This window comes from Carlito syrichta, unplaced genomic scaffold, assembly GCF_000164805.1.
Source record: "Carlito syrichta isolate Samal-C Ts95f unplaced genomic scaffold, Tarsius_syrichta-2.0.1 Scaffold307019, whole genome shotgun sequence".
Lineage (NCBI taxonomy): Eukaryota > Metazoa > Chordata > Mammalia > Primates > Tarsiidae > Carlito > Carlito syrichta.
In genome coordinates this window covers 743,671-762,493 of record NW_007251115.1, presented here as the reverse complement: position 1 = coordinate 762,493, position 18,823 = coordinate 743,671, and the positions used below count along the sequence as shown (strand labels likewise).

Genomic DNA, 18,823 nt, shown 5'->3' with positions numbered 1-18,823 from the left:
AGGAGAACCTATTCTGTATATGGTGCTGGGAAAACTGGCTGACCACATGCAGAAGATTGAAACAGGACCCGTATCTATCCCCATGCACAAAGGTTAACTCCAAATGGATCAGAGACTTAAATGTAAAACCTCAAACCATAAGAACCTTAGAAAATGAAGGACATAACCTCATGGAAATTGGAACTGGCATCCAATTCCTGAACAAAACCCGAAACCCACAGGTCATAAGAGAGAAGATAGACAAGTGGGACCTTATTAAACTGACAAGCTTCTGCAAGGCCAAAGAAATCATCAAGAGAGCAGGGAGACAGCCTACAGACTGGGAAAAAATATTTGCCAACACCAGGTCTAACAAAGGCTTAACATCCTGGATCTACAAGGAACTAAAACGTGGTGAAAATAAAAAAAACAAACAACCCCATTATCAAATGGGCAAAAGATATGAACAGACACTTCACAAAAGAGGACATCTGAGCAGCCAACAAACACATGAAGAAATGTTCAACCTCACTAATCATCAAGGAGATGCAAATCAAAACCACACTTAGATACTACCTAACTCCAGTCAGAATGGCAATTATCAACAACCCAAAAAATAACAGCTGCTGGAGAGGGTGTGGCGAAAAGGGAACACTTCTACACTGTTGGTGGGAGTATAAACTAGTGCAACCTCTGTGGAAAGCAGTGTGGCGATTTCTAAAAGCTGTAAATATCAACCTCCCATATGACCCCACAATCTCCCTACTGGGAATATACCCTGAAGAACTCAAATCACTCTATAAAAAAGATACCTGCACACATGTTTATCGCATCGCTGTTCACAATAGCAAGAACCTGGAAGCAAACATGCTGCCCATCAAAAGAGGACTGGATTTAAAAAATGTGGTACATATACACGATGGAATACTACGCAGCCATAAAATAGAACAAAATCATGAATTTTCCAGCAACCTGGATGGAACTAGAGTCTATAATATGGAGTGACCTCTCACAGAAACAAAGATCCGAGTATCACATGTTCTCACTCATATAATGGACCTTGAACATCCAATGTAATACTATAAGAAAATGACTGACGGTACTGGGAAACTATGGGGGGCGGTGAGGGGGATGGGATTAACAGTAGCAAATATCTGTCTGGGGATGGGGAAACACCTCTTATCAACAGGGTGCCTGAATAAAACGTAATTGTACCCTTAACTGTACCCCACAAAACCATAATAAAAAATATTGATTAAAAAAAAATTTAACATTCCTTCATGATAAAAACTTTCAAAAACTATATATAGTAAATCCAGAGCTAATATCATACTGAATGGGAAAAAGCTGACAGCCTTTCTTCAAGGACTGGAGTAAGATAACCATGCCCATTTTCACTACTACTGTTCAACTGGGTGGTAAAGTTCTAGCCAGAACAATTTAGCAAGAGAAAAAATAAAAGATACTTAAATTGGAAAAGAGGAAGTCAAATTGTCCTTCTCTGCAGATAACATAATCTTCATAGGAAGACAAGAAGATCCCACCAAAAAAAGTCTCATAAAACTAATAAACAAATTCAGCCATGCTGCAGAATATAAAATCAATATACAAATATCAGTAGCATTTTATTTTATTTTTTATTTATTTATTTTATTTTTCTAACTTTTAAAAAATATTTATTGTAAAGATGTGGGGTACAATTCAGGGTTAGGTATACAAACATTGATCATGCAGGTACCCCTGTTAATGAAGTATGCCCCTCCGTCCCCTAGCAGTTTCCCTCAACTGCCAATTCACACCCCCCAACAGTTTCCCATGACTGCCAATCACTTTCTTATAGCATTATAATTGTTCAAGATCATCTTATGAGTGACAACATATGGAACTCTGTTCTTTGTTTCTGTGATAATTCACTGAGTATGATAGACTCCAAATCCATCCAGGTTGCTGCAAAGTCCATATATTTGTCGTTCTTTATCATTCACTTGTTTTTTTTTTTATAATCAATATTTTTTATTTTGATAATGTGGGGTACAGTCAAGGGTTAGGTATACAAATATGCTTCATTCAGGACCCCTTGTTGATAATTGGTGTCTCCCCGTCTCCAGACAGATGTTTACTACCATTAGTCCCATCTTCCCCCGATAGTTTACCAACACTGTCAGTCATTTTCTTATAGTAGTGCATTGGATGATCAAGGTCCACTATATGAGTGAGAATATGATCAGTAGCATTTTATACACCAATAACAAACTAGCTGAAAAGTAAATCAAGAAAGCAATCCCATTTGCAATAGCTACCAAAAAAATCTAGAAATTAATTTAACCAAGGAGATGAAAGACCTCTACAAAGAAAACTACAAAATACTGTTGAAAGAAACTGAAAAGAACAAAAAAAATGGAAAGACATCCCATGCTCATAGATTAAAAGAATTAGGATTGTTAAAAATGACCATAATGCTCAAAGCAATCTTCAGATTCAATGAATTCCCATCAAAATACCAATGACATTCTTCCCAGAAACAGGAAAAAAAATTCTATAATTTATATGAAACCATAAACAACCCTGAATAACCAAAGCAAACTTGAGCAAAAAAAAAGCAATGCCAGAGGCATCACACTACCTAACTTCAAAATGTATTACAAATATACTACTACAGTAACCAAAGCAGCATGATACTGTTATAAAAACAGACATACTGACCAACAGAAAAGTATAGCAAACACAGAAAGAAAAACACCTATTTACAGCCAACTGATTTTTTTTACAAAAGCACCAAGAGAAAACACTAGGGAAAGGATATCCTCTTCAATAAATGGTGATGGGCCAACTGGATATCCACGTGCAGAAAAAATAATACTGGACCCCTATCTCTCACCATATACAAAAACAAACTCAGTATGAATTAAAGACTTTAATATAAGAACCAAAACTTTAAAACTACTGTAAGAAAGCATAGGAGAAGTGTTTCAGAACATTGGTCTGGGCAAAGATTTTATGGCTAAGATTTCAAATGACAGGAAACAAATAGACAAATAGACAAGTGGTACTATATTAAACTAAAAATCTGCACAGCAAAGGATATAATCAACAGAATGAAGAGACAACTTGTTGAATGAGAGAAAATATCTGCAAAGTATCTGACAAGGAATTAATATTGAGAATATACAAGGAGTTCAGCTCAACAGCAAGAAAACATAATCCCATTAAAAAGTAGGCAAAGGTCTCTCATTAAGCCTATATTGGTAGGGACATCTGAGAGTATTTATGAACAGCAAAGGCTTTGATAGGAGGGAGGGAAAGAGGGAGGAGGGCAAAGGCTCTAAATAGACATTCTCAAAAGAAGACATACAAATGGCCAACAGGTATATGAAATAATGCCCCACATCACCAATCATCAAGAAAATACAAGTCAAAACTGCATCTTACCCTGTTAGAATGACTACTATCAAAAAGACAAAAAATAGCAGATGTTGGTAAGGATATGCAAAATAAGGAACTCTTATAAAAACTGTTGGTCAGAATATACATTCATACAGTCATTATGGAAAATGATATCAAGGCTTCTCAAAAATAATAGAACTATCATGTGATCCAGCGATTCCACTACTGTTTGATAAAATGAAGGAAATCAGTATATCAAAGAGATAACTGCAGCCCTATATTTATTGCAGCACTATTTACAATAGCCAAGATATGGAGTCAATCTAGGTATCCAAAAACAGGTGAACAGATAAAGAAAAATGTGGTATATATGCACGATGAAATACTATTCGGCCATAAAAAGAATAAAAGTCTGTCATTTGCAGCAACATGAATGGAACTGAAGGTCATTATGTTAAACCAGGCACAGAAAGACAAATATCATTCACATATTTTCACTCATATGTGGAAGCTAAAAAGTTGATCTCATAAAGGTAAAGAGAATAATGATAGTTACCAGAGGTTAGGAGAGGTAAGGGGTAAGAGGGGCCGGTTAATGGGTAAAGACATACATTAGATAGAAGGAATAAGTTCTAGTGTTTGACTGCATAGCAGGGTGACTGTAGTTAGCACAGAGTTCAAAATAGCTAGAAGAGAAGATTTAAAATGTTCCTAACGCAAATAAATGGTAAATGTTAGAGGTGATGGATATCCTAAACACCCTGATTTGATCATTTCATTACACATTGTATGCATGTATCAAAATATCAAAGGTATTCCATAAATATGTACAATTATTAAATATCAATAAAAGATTGTGTTTCTTATCTGCAGCATAATTGAGTCTTGCTTGTTTATCAGTAAGATAATATTTGCCTTTTAAATTGAGTACTTGGGCAACCACCTCGGGTCTCCTTCCACTGTGGAAGCCTTGCTGTCCTCTTAATAAATCCTGCTTTCAATAAATAAATAAATAAATAAATCGAGTACTTACCATGGAGGTCTTACTGGTATGGTTAAGTTTCAGTCTATCATCTGGCTATCTCTGGTCTATTTGCAACGTTTGTTCCTTCACCATCTTTTCCTCTTTTCTATCATCTTTTGGATTAATTGAATTTTTTATTACATTTTCTCATCTTGTTGACTTATTAGCTATAACTTACTTTTTTACTGATTGCTTCAGTGTACATTTTCAACTTATCACAGTATACCTTTGTTGCTATACCATTTTATATATAAATTACAATGGAATACTTCATTTCTCTCTTCCTGATGTTTATGTTCTTATTGTCATATATTTTAGCATTACAAGGAATATAAACTATAGATTACACTGTGATTATCTTTATTTAAACACTCAGTTATCTTTTAGGGAGTCTAAAATAATGAACCAAAAAATCGGGGATCACTGTTATTCATTACCTAATGTCCATCTTTTTAAAAAAACACAGTTGTATATATTTTATCTGTAGCTTGAATATTTTATGAAGATGATAAATCTGACCCCAGTTCTTCCATCTTGGCCTGAAGCAAAGTTGTATGCATATTTTTTACATAGTTGAGGTCATAATAAATTTTGAACATTATTTTTCTGCTCAGTATTTTATCCTAAACTATTTTCCATGACAAATATCACTCCTAATCTGTTTTTGTTTGTTGCTGCATAATATGATGATGTAGGATTTACTACTTTTAACAATAATTTCCTATTACCAGAGTTTTTCTGATTATAACATTTCCAATTATACATAACACTGTGACTGATATATTTGCCAACAAATCTTTATCTATATTTTATAAAATTCTTTAAGACAGATTTCAAGAAGAGAAAAAAATGGGTTAAGGAATAGAAATTTTTTAAAATATATACTTTACCCCATTGTTTTCATGAGTGTTTTATTAATCTGCTTTCTTAACAGCATGAGTGTCCATTTTATTAAATGGACACCAGCAATAAATATTATCACTTTTCAAAATCTTTCCTACTCTGATCTGTGAAATTGGTGTCTTGATCTAAATTGTGTTTCTCTGATTATAGGATAGTTGAATATTTTTATGAGTTTATGCTTTTTATTTTTCCTTTAGAAATATAAATATAATGGGAATTAGATATTCTCATTCTTCTATTGTCTACTAAGATATTAGAATGTTTCAAATCTGGATGAGCTCCCTGCCCTCACTCTCTTGCAGTATATTCTAACAATACGTAAAGCCATAATTTTTTGTGTGCTTTTTTATCTTTGCACTTACTTCTGCCTCTCCCTAGACAGTTATCTACTTACAATATTAACATCTAGGAAACTTCTTCACTATTCAAACCAAAAACTGCCTTGTTTAGTAAACTCCTCCTTTCCAGTTTCTCAATAGACTGAGATCCTCCTTCTTGAATATCCTACCACTGTAGTATTCATCTTATTCATTTACATGCCTCTGTATACATGTATTCATAAGCTCCTTGAGGGCAAAAACTGTGTCTTTTCATCTCAAAGCACAGACATCTCTGCTAATAATAAAAGCTCCAAAATACTATTGAATGAATAAATGGACAGTTACAAGAGTGCAACTCAAACAAAGATAGCAGTGTTTATTTATTTAACTGGTATCTATTGAATACCTATGCTATACCATCTGAAAGGAACTCAGACATAATTTATAATAATTCACCCCTTTTAAATGGCCATCAATTGTTCTCTAGCCAGTTTTCTCATTAGCCTTACTGAATATGACTAAAGATCACATAGAGGTATAATATTAAAACAGAACTATAATTGAACTTATACAGAAAGCCTCCAATCTGTCCTCGTTCTACAATTTCTGCCTAAACACTTAAAAGCAGCTAGCTTTCCATGGCTAGACATCTGTGTGATGGCTTCCTTTTGACCCTTTCCTTCCCAGCTAATTAAATCAGCTTGTCTCTGCTAAGCAAGCACATCTCCAGGCACTGCACCCACCCACAGCCCAACGGTAAAAACAGAGTGTGTGTTCTTCCCCCATCTGCTTTATAATTTGTGGTGTCTGAGTGTGAAATCAATCCCTAAAGAATTTGATCTTGGCCTATTAGAAATATCAGCTCCCTCAAAGCAAAGGGTGAAGGTCACAGAGTCTCTTCTGATAAGAGTCTTTCTGTACCTTCCCCTCAATTCCTCAAAGCCCCCTCTCCCACATATTTGTGGGTGGTTATAGTATTGTGAGGAAGGTGTGATTTACAGAACATACAAGCTTCTCTGCAGAAGCTCCTTGTTGAGCCAGGCTAGGCTAGATTAACTTCTATGACAAGTTCCTAAGAGCCTGTGTCTAGTCACTAGAGGCAAAAATCTATGGAGACGTGTGAGTAGATTAAGATGGAAATGGAGTTTCTATAGATGAGCCTCATCAGAGGGAAAGCAGTGAATGTAAGACCTTCCTAAGATGTGCAGGACCCAGGACATTTTGTTTTGTTATTGCTTGGAGCCTTATGTATGTAAACAATTTGGTCTATCCAATATCTGCACATCATCACCATTCTGACTGCCCCACTTCATGTCATCCTGAGGAAGAAATATCATACCAGCGAAAGATCTGCTTGCCAAGTCAACATGCCTGCATCAAGGACTAGTCACGTGATGTCGGGACAACCACCAACACATGAGTTCCAGAGGTCCTTCTCCTCAAGGTATCTGGTCTACCTCACTGAAGTGACAGGGGATCAGAAAGCACTTTGAGGAGGAACAGGGACTAGAATTCCCACCTGGATGGTCTTTGCCAGGTCAAGTCCTTCTCGGGCACCAAAAAGGGACTTTATATATTTCAAGAAAGATTCTCAAAAATATAGGGCCACCTAAAACCCAAGGTCCTAAGCAGAGTCCCTGTCTGCTCAACAATAAGGGCATTTCTGAGAAAGGCATTATAAGAACATTTCCACAGGATAGAAACCTGGCCCATTTCACAAGTAGAAGACTGGGTCAGAATGCAGTAACTTCCTATCATACTGCATTGTTGTTGCTGGCATAAACTGTCAGCAACCTGAAGACAGTGTCCACTTTCTGTTATTTTCAAGTAGTCAATGCCTATCACTGAGACAGGCACATGGAATGCTGTCACATGAAAGCCCTAATTCATGGCATATTTGTTTTGTATTATTCAAAAGAGTGTCTTAGAATAATAATGAATGGTATCTTGAAGTTAGGGTAGAAGATATGGTTCAGCCTTTCTAGGTTTCAGTGGCCTCATTTTAAGATGAAGGAGATAACAGAAAGTTTCCTTCAAGCTTTAGATCCTTCGATGTGAATATCTATGACTAGCCTTAATCAGGAGATCAGTGGCTTCTTAAGAAGATGAAAGGGCTTTAACCCCATAAACCTAGTTGCCAAGTCTTAATTCATGTAGGAAACTATTCATTCCACCATCAGTTACAGGCTTAGGGTCAGGTTGCAGATGCAATAATTACTGTGTTAGTAAGTTGAGCTCATGGTGCACACTCCCATTTCAGCATTTGTGAGACTGGGGTAAAATTTTTTTACTCCTGTTCCAAGGTATTTGAGTCTGAGTGCCCTAGAGCAGACAGCTTCTGAACCCCCAATGTGAGCCCATGACCTGGAGACCACAAAGTCTAATTATGTTGAATGAGCAGTCACAAAACCCTTTGTTAGAAGGTAGGGTAAAATGAAAACCTAAGGGGAATTCAGTAGCTATTTTGAGAAACAGAAAATCTGCTTCTTATAACTTGCATTCCAATTGTCTCAGTGAAAAATAGCTGAGTCATCCAATCACTCATGGTCTCAAGGAACCCATTAACTTTAGCTGCATCTTATTCATCAATCAGCTACTGCAATCAGATAAAATGGAATGGTGTGATGGTTGGAAAAATCCCAGAAGAACTGGCTTTAGGAAAAGATCTGGGGACAGGGAAAGGAGGAACAGGGCATTTTTTCTAACTCATTAATTGAAGATGAAATCACCATAAACAGCTGCCAGTGAAGTAATGCCTAGTAATCCTGTATTCAGGCAAAACTCAAATTCCAGAAAGGCAGATAGGGCCTTTGAAGAGAGAAGATCACCTAACATTATTCTAAGCACAAGGAACTACTAGGACAGTCAACAGGAGACTAAAGAATTTGTTTATAAACCTTGCTGAAGACCAAACACATCCATCCAAACACCTCCTCCTGTTGCCAAGGTGTTTAAGCCCAGGTGATCTGGAGCACACAGCCTCATCACTTCCCAGTCTCATAGCAGCCCATGGCCCAGGGACCCTAAGCCTAAAGAGGAAAGTCATAGCATAACATCTCGGATGAAAACCTGAGAGGGCACTGGAGGGTGGCAATATTAAAGATGCCATCCTCTGTGAGAGTGACACCAGCATCATCATGAACAACACACTTTTTTACTTCCTGTGTTTTTGGGGAAACTCCAGAGAGAATGAAGGTGAGAGATGAAAGCACCATTTCAGCCTGTGGACAGTACTAAAGTCCTCGTTCTCGAAGTGTGGTGCAATGGCCATAGAATACAGTAGGGTTCAGAAACCATCTTCAGCTAGAAAGATTCAATATGTTTCCTACTTACTTAATATTTATAAGGCAAGGCAAGCCAGCAGGGTTTAAAGGAGATATACTGATGATAGCATCCGAAAACCCAGCTTCAGAGGTTAGATTAAATATTACAGTTTAAGGATCCAGCAGGATCAGAGGTGATGTGGCTATGCTTTGGAAAAGAGCAAGTGACAAGGGAAAATGGTCCTTATTATTACCAAAACCCTCAGTCCTATCCTGGAAATGAGGGGACAAAGGGACAGCTACTAACAGAAAGTGTGGAGACACGGAGTGAACACAAGCTTTCCTAAGGTCACAAGATGAGTCAGTCACAGACAAGTAATCTATCTTTGCCTCAATAAATTTTCCTACTTAGTGAGTTTGGACAGCTCAAAGACAGCTTTAGTGCAGATAAACAAGCTTGTCCAGAGTAGAACAAACTAGCAAGAGGTTGCATACTCTGGCCCAGTGACATTTCCTCCTCCCTATTTCTATAAAAAGCACCCCCAGAAATTCTTAAGCCCCAGCTGAATCACTTAACAGACCAAATACTGGAAGCCTATTTCAAACAGAAGGCAAATTTTCCACGAGACTGCTGCCCCTCACATGCCCCTCAAATTCAGATTTTTCCCTTCTGCCAACCTCTGTCAGTTCCCCCAAACAACTCTAAATAAATCAGAAAACTCTGAATTTTTCTGTTTCTGCAGTGAGTAAAACTTTGCTCCCTTTCAAGCTGATAGCTGCTACTTCCTACTCTCTCAAATTGAGTTCTCTCCTGGAAGGCACCTTAGTCCCTCATGCAATAGAGCTTGTGGTAGGTCTGCCACGTGATTTTCCAGACGTGGTTAGACATGGGAGAACCTCACATGTGGAACCAGCCTGGTATCAAGGAAAAAATATATAAATATAAAAAATATAATCTAAACACTGGACTAGACCCCATGGAGTAGACACTGAGCCTTCCGGGACCCTGAGCGTGAAGAGGAAAATCATAGCATAACGTCTCAGATGAAAACCTGAGAGGGCATTGGCAGGGTGGCACCATTAAAGATGCCATCCTCTGTGAAGGTGACACCAGCACCATTGTGAACAATACACTTTTTGACTTCCTGAGTTCTTGGGGAAACTTCAGAAAGAATGAAGGCGAGGGATGAAGGAACCATTTCAGCCTGTGGGCAGTACTAAGTCCTCATTCTCAAAGTGTGGTGCCATGGTCATAGAATACAGTAGGGCTCAGGAACGAGCTTCAGCTAGAAAGATTCAACATGTTTCCTACTTACTTAATATGTATAAGGCAGGGCAAGCCAGCAGGGTTTAAAGGAGATACACTGATGATAGCATCTGATAACCCGGTTTCAAAGGTTAGATTAAATATTACAGTTTGAGGATCCAGCAGGATCAGAGGTGATGTAGCTATGCTTTGGAAAAGAGCAAATGGTGAGGGGAAATAAACCTCATTTGACTTCTACTTTTAGGAAGTATAGAATTTAGAAAGGAAGAAAGACATACAGGCCAACATAGTACAGAGTTGGATAGAATACGTGTTAAGGGAAGGTATGTACAAAGTTCTGGAGGATCACTGAGGAGAGAAGATTTCTTCTCTCCCGCAAGATGGAGCAGATAGCTTCAAGAGGAGTCTGAAGACTGGGTAGGACCTTCTACCACTGGATAAGGTAGCAATGACATTCTAGAGGAAGGGAGAGACCTGAGGCAGTGTGGGACATGTCACATTCAGGAATAGCTGGCTAGAAAAAGAGATGAGAGAAAGAATTAGGAATAGGGCTGGAAAGGAAAGCTAAGGCACGTTGGTTTTGACTTCAAGGTCACAGAAGTCCAGTCAGAGGGCAATAGTAGCAGTCTAAGTCTGATCATAACTGCTCTAACTAGACTTGTGCTCATGAGACGCAAAGGAAGGAAAGAGGCACAAGCCAAAGCAAGTGTGTGCAGCATGGCAGGTATTTGGGAAGTGAAGGAGGCCTGAAATAGTGGCCTCCCCTAGGGAGAGGGTTGGCACAAGGCCACAGAGGGTTAGTGACATTGCTCTATGTGTCCCTTCTCTAGGAGGTGTGTGGTTGGAGCTTCTGTTATAAATCTTGTCCTGAGTACTCACTGGAGACAGGGCTTCATTGGAGGACAGCTGCACATCTAATTTTAGGTTCATGCTAGAGAAGTAGGACAGGTTTAATCTCCACAGGAGGAAGAAGTCATAGTGACACAACACTGGGCATCTGCCTCTACAAAGGCATCCTGGAATAACTGTCCCATAGCTTGCTAGCATTTGGAGAATGGTACTCAGTAGGGATATCTATGTCTCCTTTTCTTCATCCTTTTCTTGCAAGACCCCCTGAAACCCACAGGTTCTGACATACAAGTTGAGTTGAGTAGAATCCATTTGGGTACATCTTAGTTACTATTTTCAGTATAAAATTTGTGAGAGAACATGAGAACTCGCAGGCAGCTCCTGTCTCCTAATTATTCTCTAGCCTCTGATGCCTGATCTGCAGCAGGCAATCGGTTATCAAATAGCATTTGTATTCATAATATTTAACCATGTTATAGCATGTCAGAGCTCACAAAGTTTTTACATATTATTTTTTTAACACCCACAACAAACCTAGAAAGCAAGACCTGATATTCACACTTTAAGAAATGTCAAAGTTAAGAAAAGCTAAATAACTCACCAAGGAATCAACTAAAAAGGATGATAGTGCAGGTCTTTCAGTTTCACTACCTTTGTTCTTATCTTGCTGATGAGGAATGAGGGTAAGTTAGAAAACAAGGTACATTGGGAACAAGTTCAAAAGCAGAGGGAGTAGATATTTAGCCTTCAAGAGAAAACAGCCATTTGATGGAGGAGAAAGACTTCCCTGTCATTAAGCAAATTGTTCCATGGGTATGAGCCGTTTCGATGGTAAACGAAATTTAGCAAACTTTCACTGCTTATGATTGTCCTACACATGATGGTTTTAGAAATAAAATCCTGGAAATAGACTGTATAAGATACTCCAGTGGTGGTTTGAGAGCTGAGGCTCATGTATCAGACAGGGTTTAAATCCCAGCTCTTTCACTTAAAAACCAGCATGTTACTTAACTTTTCAGCTCCGATTTCTTTTCCTGTAAAACTGGGGACAGTAATAGCACCTGCCTCAAAGAATAAAGAAGAAGCTCAAAAAAGATAATGCATGCTAAGAGCTTAGCACAATGCAAGGCACCTAATAAACATCATGGCAATGACAACTGTAATCTTTCATTTAAAAAAAAGCTTCTCTTCTACAGAAGTTTGGTTCTGATTCTGCATTTGGCTGAAGAAGGGGAACGATCTTGCCCAAAATTTACAGAGCAAACCAGACATGCAGAAATATACCTGAGGTCCAATAAAGATTCCTTTTGTTATTGGAAGCACCCACTCCTATTAATCCCTGGTATTACTTTCCCATTTTCCTCTGGCACCTTGATCAGATCTGTGCCTGAATTTGACTCCCTTTGCAGGATTTAAAGAAAGCAATAAAGATTGCAACTAGTGCGATTCTCTGAGAAAGCAACTTCTGTGCTTTGCTGCTTTCTAACCCCCATCCCCAGGCTTAACTGGAATAAGAAAGACAATAAAAGTAATTAAGACCCCAAAAGTGAGGTACCTATTGTCTTGGTACTAAAGGCTAGCTGAGAAGGGCTTCCTAGGTAAGCCCTCCAAACAACATGGCACTCGAGTGGCAAAGAGGTGACTGAGTAAGATTTGTATGTGGATGGGCCCAGCAGACATATCACACAGATTTTCACATAGTCTAAGTGGAATCAACCTAAGCTTCTATTCCTGAGTTTCTAAACAGCTGAATTATGACAGCATCAGATTAGAAGAGGCCTTGTGAATAGGGCAGAAATATTGGTGACTAAAGGACATGTTGGGACTGCAGATGTCAGAAGCAAAAGCCTGTACACAGCCATAAAAATTAGGCATGTCCAAGTCATACACATCCAAATGGACACAAGGCACTTGAGGACAAGCTGTGCTTGTCCATCAGCACCTTGGCATTACCACAGCTTCTTAGGACTTAGATGCACCCCAGTAAGAGCAGCAGAAGAGTGAAAATTCTGAATGGATCAAAGAATCACTGATTTCACTTATACACTGATTTGACCTAGATTCCTGGTAAGATACTGAATTATGTTTTTGTTAACTGACATAAATAAGAGTTTAAGGCAAAAATAAAGTATAATTATAGAAAATAAAAAGTTAATTTGTTTTTTCTGAGTTTGTGATTCTGAAGCTTTATACCTACTAGGTGGGGGTCTCTTGATAGAATTTAATTGAATTCCACTTTCCAATAAATTTATATTCCAGAGGAGAGGTTTCCAAAATGAGATACTTAGAACACTGACTCCCAAAAAAGTTGGCCTCAAAAAGAGCTTCATGGCCAAACCAGTTTGGGAACAGGGCATAAAATATAAACATCTAAAGATAGTTTTATATGGGTTGGTTTTACAAAGGCTCTGAGAAGTCTTACAGTAAAGAAATCTATCTAACTTTTTTCAACTCAGTATTTCCCTATTTATTTAATGAGAGTTTTTTTTCACTGAGATATAATGCATTTCACTCTAGGAAATGCTGGTGTAGAAAGCTGCAGGTGAGAATGGATGATAATGGCATAACTGTGGTGACCCAAGAGAAAAATAATCAGGTGGAACATGAGCCTAAGATTGATGCTGGGATGCAGAAAATATCATGGCTGGGCATGGAAATGCTACTTGCCAAATGACCCCATATATCTTGGAAATTGGCTGAATTTCTTCTAATATTCTTTCAAGGTCCTCGCTGAGTCACTCCCATAAATGATGGATCCTAATGGTTCCAAATATCTCTAAAGCCTTCATGTCTAACCATCTCCCTTTTTAACATGATGATTCACTCCACTCAGGAAGCAGAGGCAGAATAGGCTGAGTTTCATTTTCCAATCATAAAAATACAACTCAAGACCAGCACACAGCCATGATGGACTATTATAAGGCCCAGCTCTCATGTCAAAAGTTTAACTGGCTGACTCTTTAAAGACCTCGTCATTTCTGGACTGTCTTTTTAAGATCATACTCACTTATGGTAGAATTACGGTGAGTAAAAACTATATGCCTGAAGGCTTCAGGCAAAAAAAACATGAAAAATCTGGATTCAAATCTCAACTCTACTGTTTCCTAGCACAGTGACCTTGGATAAGGTTTTCTCCACATTTCACCTTCTTCATTTGAAAGTGAGGATAATAATGTGCCCATTTGGTGTTGTGAGGATTAGAGGAAATAACTCATAGGTGGGTAGGGATGTAGGCTGAGAAGGGATAAAGTCATAGTACTGTATTTCTGAGGGGGAAGTAATTACTAAACTGAAGCATCATAAAAATGTGTGGGGGGCTAGCTCCATCTCTCCATCTGTTACAAAGAGAGCAGAAGTACTATGAAGATACTCTGTACCTGATTGTTCGGGTGTGCTTTTGGGTATATGGAGTAATGACCTTGAAAAGTAGTTCCATGGCTCCATTAATTCCCAGCATGGCTCCCATCGAGACTGAGAAAGACAAAAGCACAATAGTTATGGTCACAAGTAGATGAATTACGGTTCAGCACAACTTGGATTGACTCCTTTAAAACTTTAAGGGGCAGCCTAATAAACACAATAGTTCTTTTTTTCCCACCCTGGTTGCAAGTTTCCCTACAACTTTTGTACTTGGATCTCCCATGACTGAGGCAATGACTTGACTATGCCTCCATTAGGATTCAAAGGAAGAATCAGTTCTTCCTGCTCAGAAGTACCTAACCCAGGAATTTTTTGCTCAATTTTATGGTTATGAAAACGTAGTGATAGATCTGAACAGAAGAAACTTAAAGGCGGTTTCTGACCAGATAAATAAAACCTCTGGGTGTAAATCTTCCCAAAAAATGGTCCAGATTCTCTCCAACACCCCCAACCTCCCCCTACTCAGATCACTTTAGGAACACCCCCAACCTCCCCCTACTCAGATCACTTTCTGGTTATGCCGGAAAATAAAAAGAATCCACAGGACACAAAATGAAGCCAGTCTAGCAGGAGGGAGAAGTTTTGGAGGGAGAAGGAAAGAGGGTTATCATCCAAGGTGCGACTCTTCTCTCTTTCCTCCACCGCACCGATATTTTTAAGACAAAGACCTATGAATGCCTTGTGCTTTGGGCCAGGCTTGTTCTGAGCCAAGTGAGTGGGAGCAGGAGGTCTCAGAGAAGCAAAGAGAGAGAAACAAGGATGGCTTATACTGGCTTGCTCCAAGCCTCAGGAAAGGAGACTACATGGAAATCTGGAGACTCTGATACTGTTCATCCCAGTACAGATTATCAGACAGGGACTGAGGCTGCTGCCTTAGCTATTACAAATAGCGCATGTTCCTGGAACATCCTCTATGCATATGTTCCTCCTGCGGCAAGTACAGGCAGTAATTGTCTGGATCAAAATTCAGAGATTTGGCATCCTAGTCCTGCCCATCAATCTTCCACTATTGTAGCTACTAACACAGTCCATACTTCTAAATTGGGAAAACATCTATAGCAAACTCTTGGCAAATAATCCAACAAAGCTTTTGTATTGAGTTAGGGAGAGGTTAGTTTTAAGTACACTGATTCTAACATTGAAGACTTTAGGCTTAGAATTGGGAGAGGGTAATAATAAGAAATCCTCACTGTGTTCGCCCTTATGGATGCCTGTTCAACGTTAGGTCTCTGGCAGTTCTATAAACATCCTCATTGGCCATATAAGAGCTGCCAAAGGGTCGTTGGCTATCACAGACCTATAATGGTTTCAGCCAACTCCTTCTGAAGGTAGAAGCTATTTAGAAAGCTTGCTGGAACATTCAACAGTGGCTAACAATTCACCAGAGAGAAGGTGATCCACAGGTTTCTTAAATTCTGCTTGCCTTTCATCAGTAAAGACAATGTATAGGGAGTGACCATATGATATTTTAAAATCCTATGAAACAGTAAGTTGGTGCAGTGAACATAGACTTAGAAGATGAGCCAAATGGCCACCTCCTCACACCCACAGGCAAATCCCAGGATTTCTCAGTGCTCAGCTGAAGGAATTTTTCTAAATCTCCATAACCATTATATATAACAGGGAAGGCAAGTTATTCCGCTTAGTTATTCTTCAGGAAACTATGAGATTTATTTCAAATCTTGTGCTTCTGGCAAGCTCTGAATGGGGGCGGCACACCTTCTGTCTGCTCATTAATGAGAGTTGTCCTTTATACAAAGCCACAGCTCTTCTTTTCCTTTATTAGAGAAGGGTTTTTACAGACTCATTCAGTCTTTCCCAAATGCTCTCTGATTTTGAGATCAGCATATACGTGATAGGTGAGGCTCAGACTGTGAACAAGAAGTCAAGAACCTATTTTGTTATTCTCCAGAAAGACCTTCCCTTTATGGGCCTCCCATGTTTGTTAATAGAATTAACCAGTAAAAAAATCAGGTTATTATAGCATTTTTTAGGATAATTATTTTAAAAGTCACCTGTTTACTCTCCCTATGTGTGTGTACTAATCCTAATATTTCAAAGACTAAGGGAAAAGAGTAGGGCAGAGAAGGGAATTAACAGTTACTGAGCACCTGCCATGTGGTAAGCACACCCATGAACATTATCATATTTCTCCCATTCACCAAGTCTATGAGCTGTTATGTGCTGAATTGTGTCATTTCCAAAACTCATATGCTGAAGCCCTGATCCTCAGTATCTCATAATATGACTGTGCCTAGAGATAGGGTCTTTAAAGAGATAATTAAATTAAAATGAGGCTATTAGAGTGGGCCCTGATCTAATCTGACTTTTGTCCTTATTAGAAGAGGAATTTTGGACGCACAATGAGGTACTGGGAACACCCAAGTACAGAGAAAAGACCATGTGAGACACAAGGAAAAGACAGCCATCTGGAAACCTAGGAGAGAGGCCTCAGGAGTAATCAAACCTGCTGACATCTTGATCTCAGACTTTCAGCCTTCAAAAATGTGAGAAAATAAATTTGTGTTGTTTAAGCTTTACAGAAAATGGTATTTTGTTATGGTAGCCCTAGAAGACTAACTAATAATTATTATGACTATAATTTTATAAAAGATGAAACTGAGGTTAAACAGGTTAAGTACTCACATTACATGACTCAAAAGAAATAGAATCAGAGTCAAACTCAGGTCTTTCTGGCTCTAAGCCCACATTCTTTCTCCTACAGAGCATATTACATCTAAATAATTGTCACTTTCATTCTACAGAAAGAGGGCTCAGTAAGGAGAAATGAAAGCCTATGCTCATTACATGTGAGATAGAAGGTATAGAATCTAATCTATTAATAAAATGTCTCCATATGGAGTAGAATCAACATAAGTTTGAGAGTTCAAAATTCATCCCTCGTGACTTTTAATCTGTATGAATTCAAGCAATTACTTCACTCTTTCTAGCTCCTTTTTCTAAGCTTTAAAATTGTGGATCTAAATGTGAAATTGTTGTCATAATCAAAAATAATCCAAATTAGGTGACAGCAAATAAATATCAACCCATGTGCCATGATGTACATAGTAGTTACCTGGAGGACCCTGTTGAAAAGGATCCTTAACAGGGATTGGTTAAGAATGTCATAGCAAAAAAACTGGTGAAGAATGTTGTTTAACTTCACAAATAGAGAGATTTGTGATGTGAGAGTCATTCTTGACAGATGTAATACACATAACACTGAATATCATAAGGACTGAATCAAATCTTCCCTTCACTTGTCATAGGTTGTTTTCACCTTGTAGTGCCAACAGAAAAGTCTAGAATTCTATAATGTGTGACTCCCAAGGAAAAACAATATCCAGGAACAGACTCAAGAGTTCTACCTGGCTAAGGAGGAGATGAAGAAATAGCTTCTCACTTCTACAGCCTCTAGGTTGCCAGACTCCTTTATTTGTCTAACTGGAACCATATATAACACCCACCTATATCCTCCTTCCAGCCAGACTGCACATGGTATCCAGGCATCCTGGCCCAGATCTGAAAACCATCCCCAAGAGCCACAATAGAGTCACTTACCACTGGAGGCAAACACACGCAGAGCCCAGAGACAGTGGAGGAGGTTCTGGCTGTGCGACAGGTTTTTCCTGGCCAGAATCAATGTCACATCAAGTGCTTCCAATTCCAGGGCCTTCTGTCCAATCTTTTTATCTAAGAATACAAGTCAGTTCATCTTAGTTATGCCTCACATTGATTTGAAGATTGTACAATGTGTGGAGTGAAGCAAGGGGAAAATGATGGAGAGAGGAAGATAATCATAGTCAAAGACACTTTTCAGACCCAGTAAAAAATGCTGCTAAATACGTCCCCACTGGAACCAAATGCATCAGAGGAGCTAATTCTGGCTGCACATATTACATGAAGGATTGCGGGTTGTATGACTCTCAAACCCCTATATTTAGGTTGTCCTCATATATGAACTACAGTTCAATTGGGAATAAAGTTTTTCCTTTAAGGCAATTCTAGAATTCAGAATTCTTAAGTAATATGACATTCAAATGCAATGTGTTGATTTGGATTGGATCCTGCTTTGACTATGTCTGTAAAAGACAATTGGGAACATGTGAAGAAATTGGAATAAATATATATTATGAATGTATTTTTAATTTTATTAGATTTGTAATAATGGAATTTTGATTATATAGGAAAATATCTGTTTTCAAAGAAATGTTCTCAAAAGGATTTAGAGGAAAAATGCTATCTGTAATTTTTCTTAAAATGTTCAAATAAATATGTGAAGAAAGTATGGCAAAATGTCAACAAGAGATAATTCTTGGGTATATAAAAGGTCGTCTTTCTATATGACAGAGAATTTTCATAATAAAAAGTCTAAAAATATCTTAATAAAATTCTCCTCTCTAATATCTTTAAA

At 38.3% G+C, this 18,823-nt stretch overlaps 1 protein-coding gene across 1 annotated transcript in view; it reads right to left on the bottom strand.

Annotated features, from left to right (window-relative positions):
• Window positions 1-14,366: 14,366 nt before the first annotated feature.
• Window positions 14,367-18,823, bottom strand: part of AGBL1 (ATP/GTP binding protein like 1) — a gene marked incomplete at its 3' end in the record, with an annotated part of 74,046 nt that continues 69,589 nt past the window's right edge. Inside the window, exons 4-5 of the mRNA XM_021715343.1 lie at window positions 17,971-18,102; window positions 14,367-14,460 (exon numbers count right to left, since the gene is read on the bottom strand). Of these exons, the coding sequence (XP_021571018.1) occupies window positions 14,367-14,460; window positions 17,971-18,102 (226 nt within the window). The remainder of the gene's footprint in view (window positions 14,461-17,970; window positions 18,103-18,823) is intronic.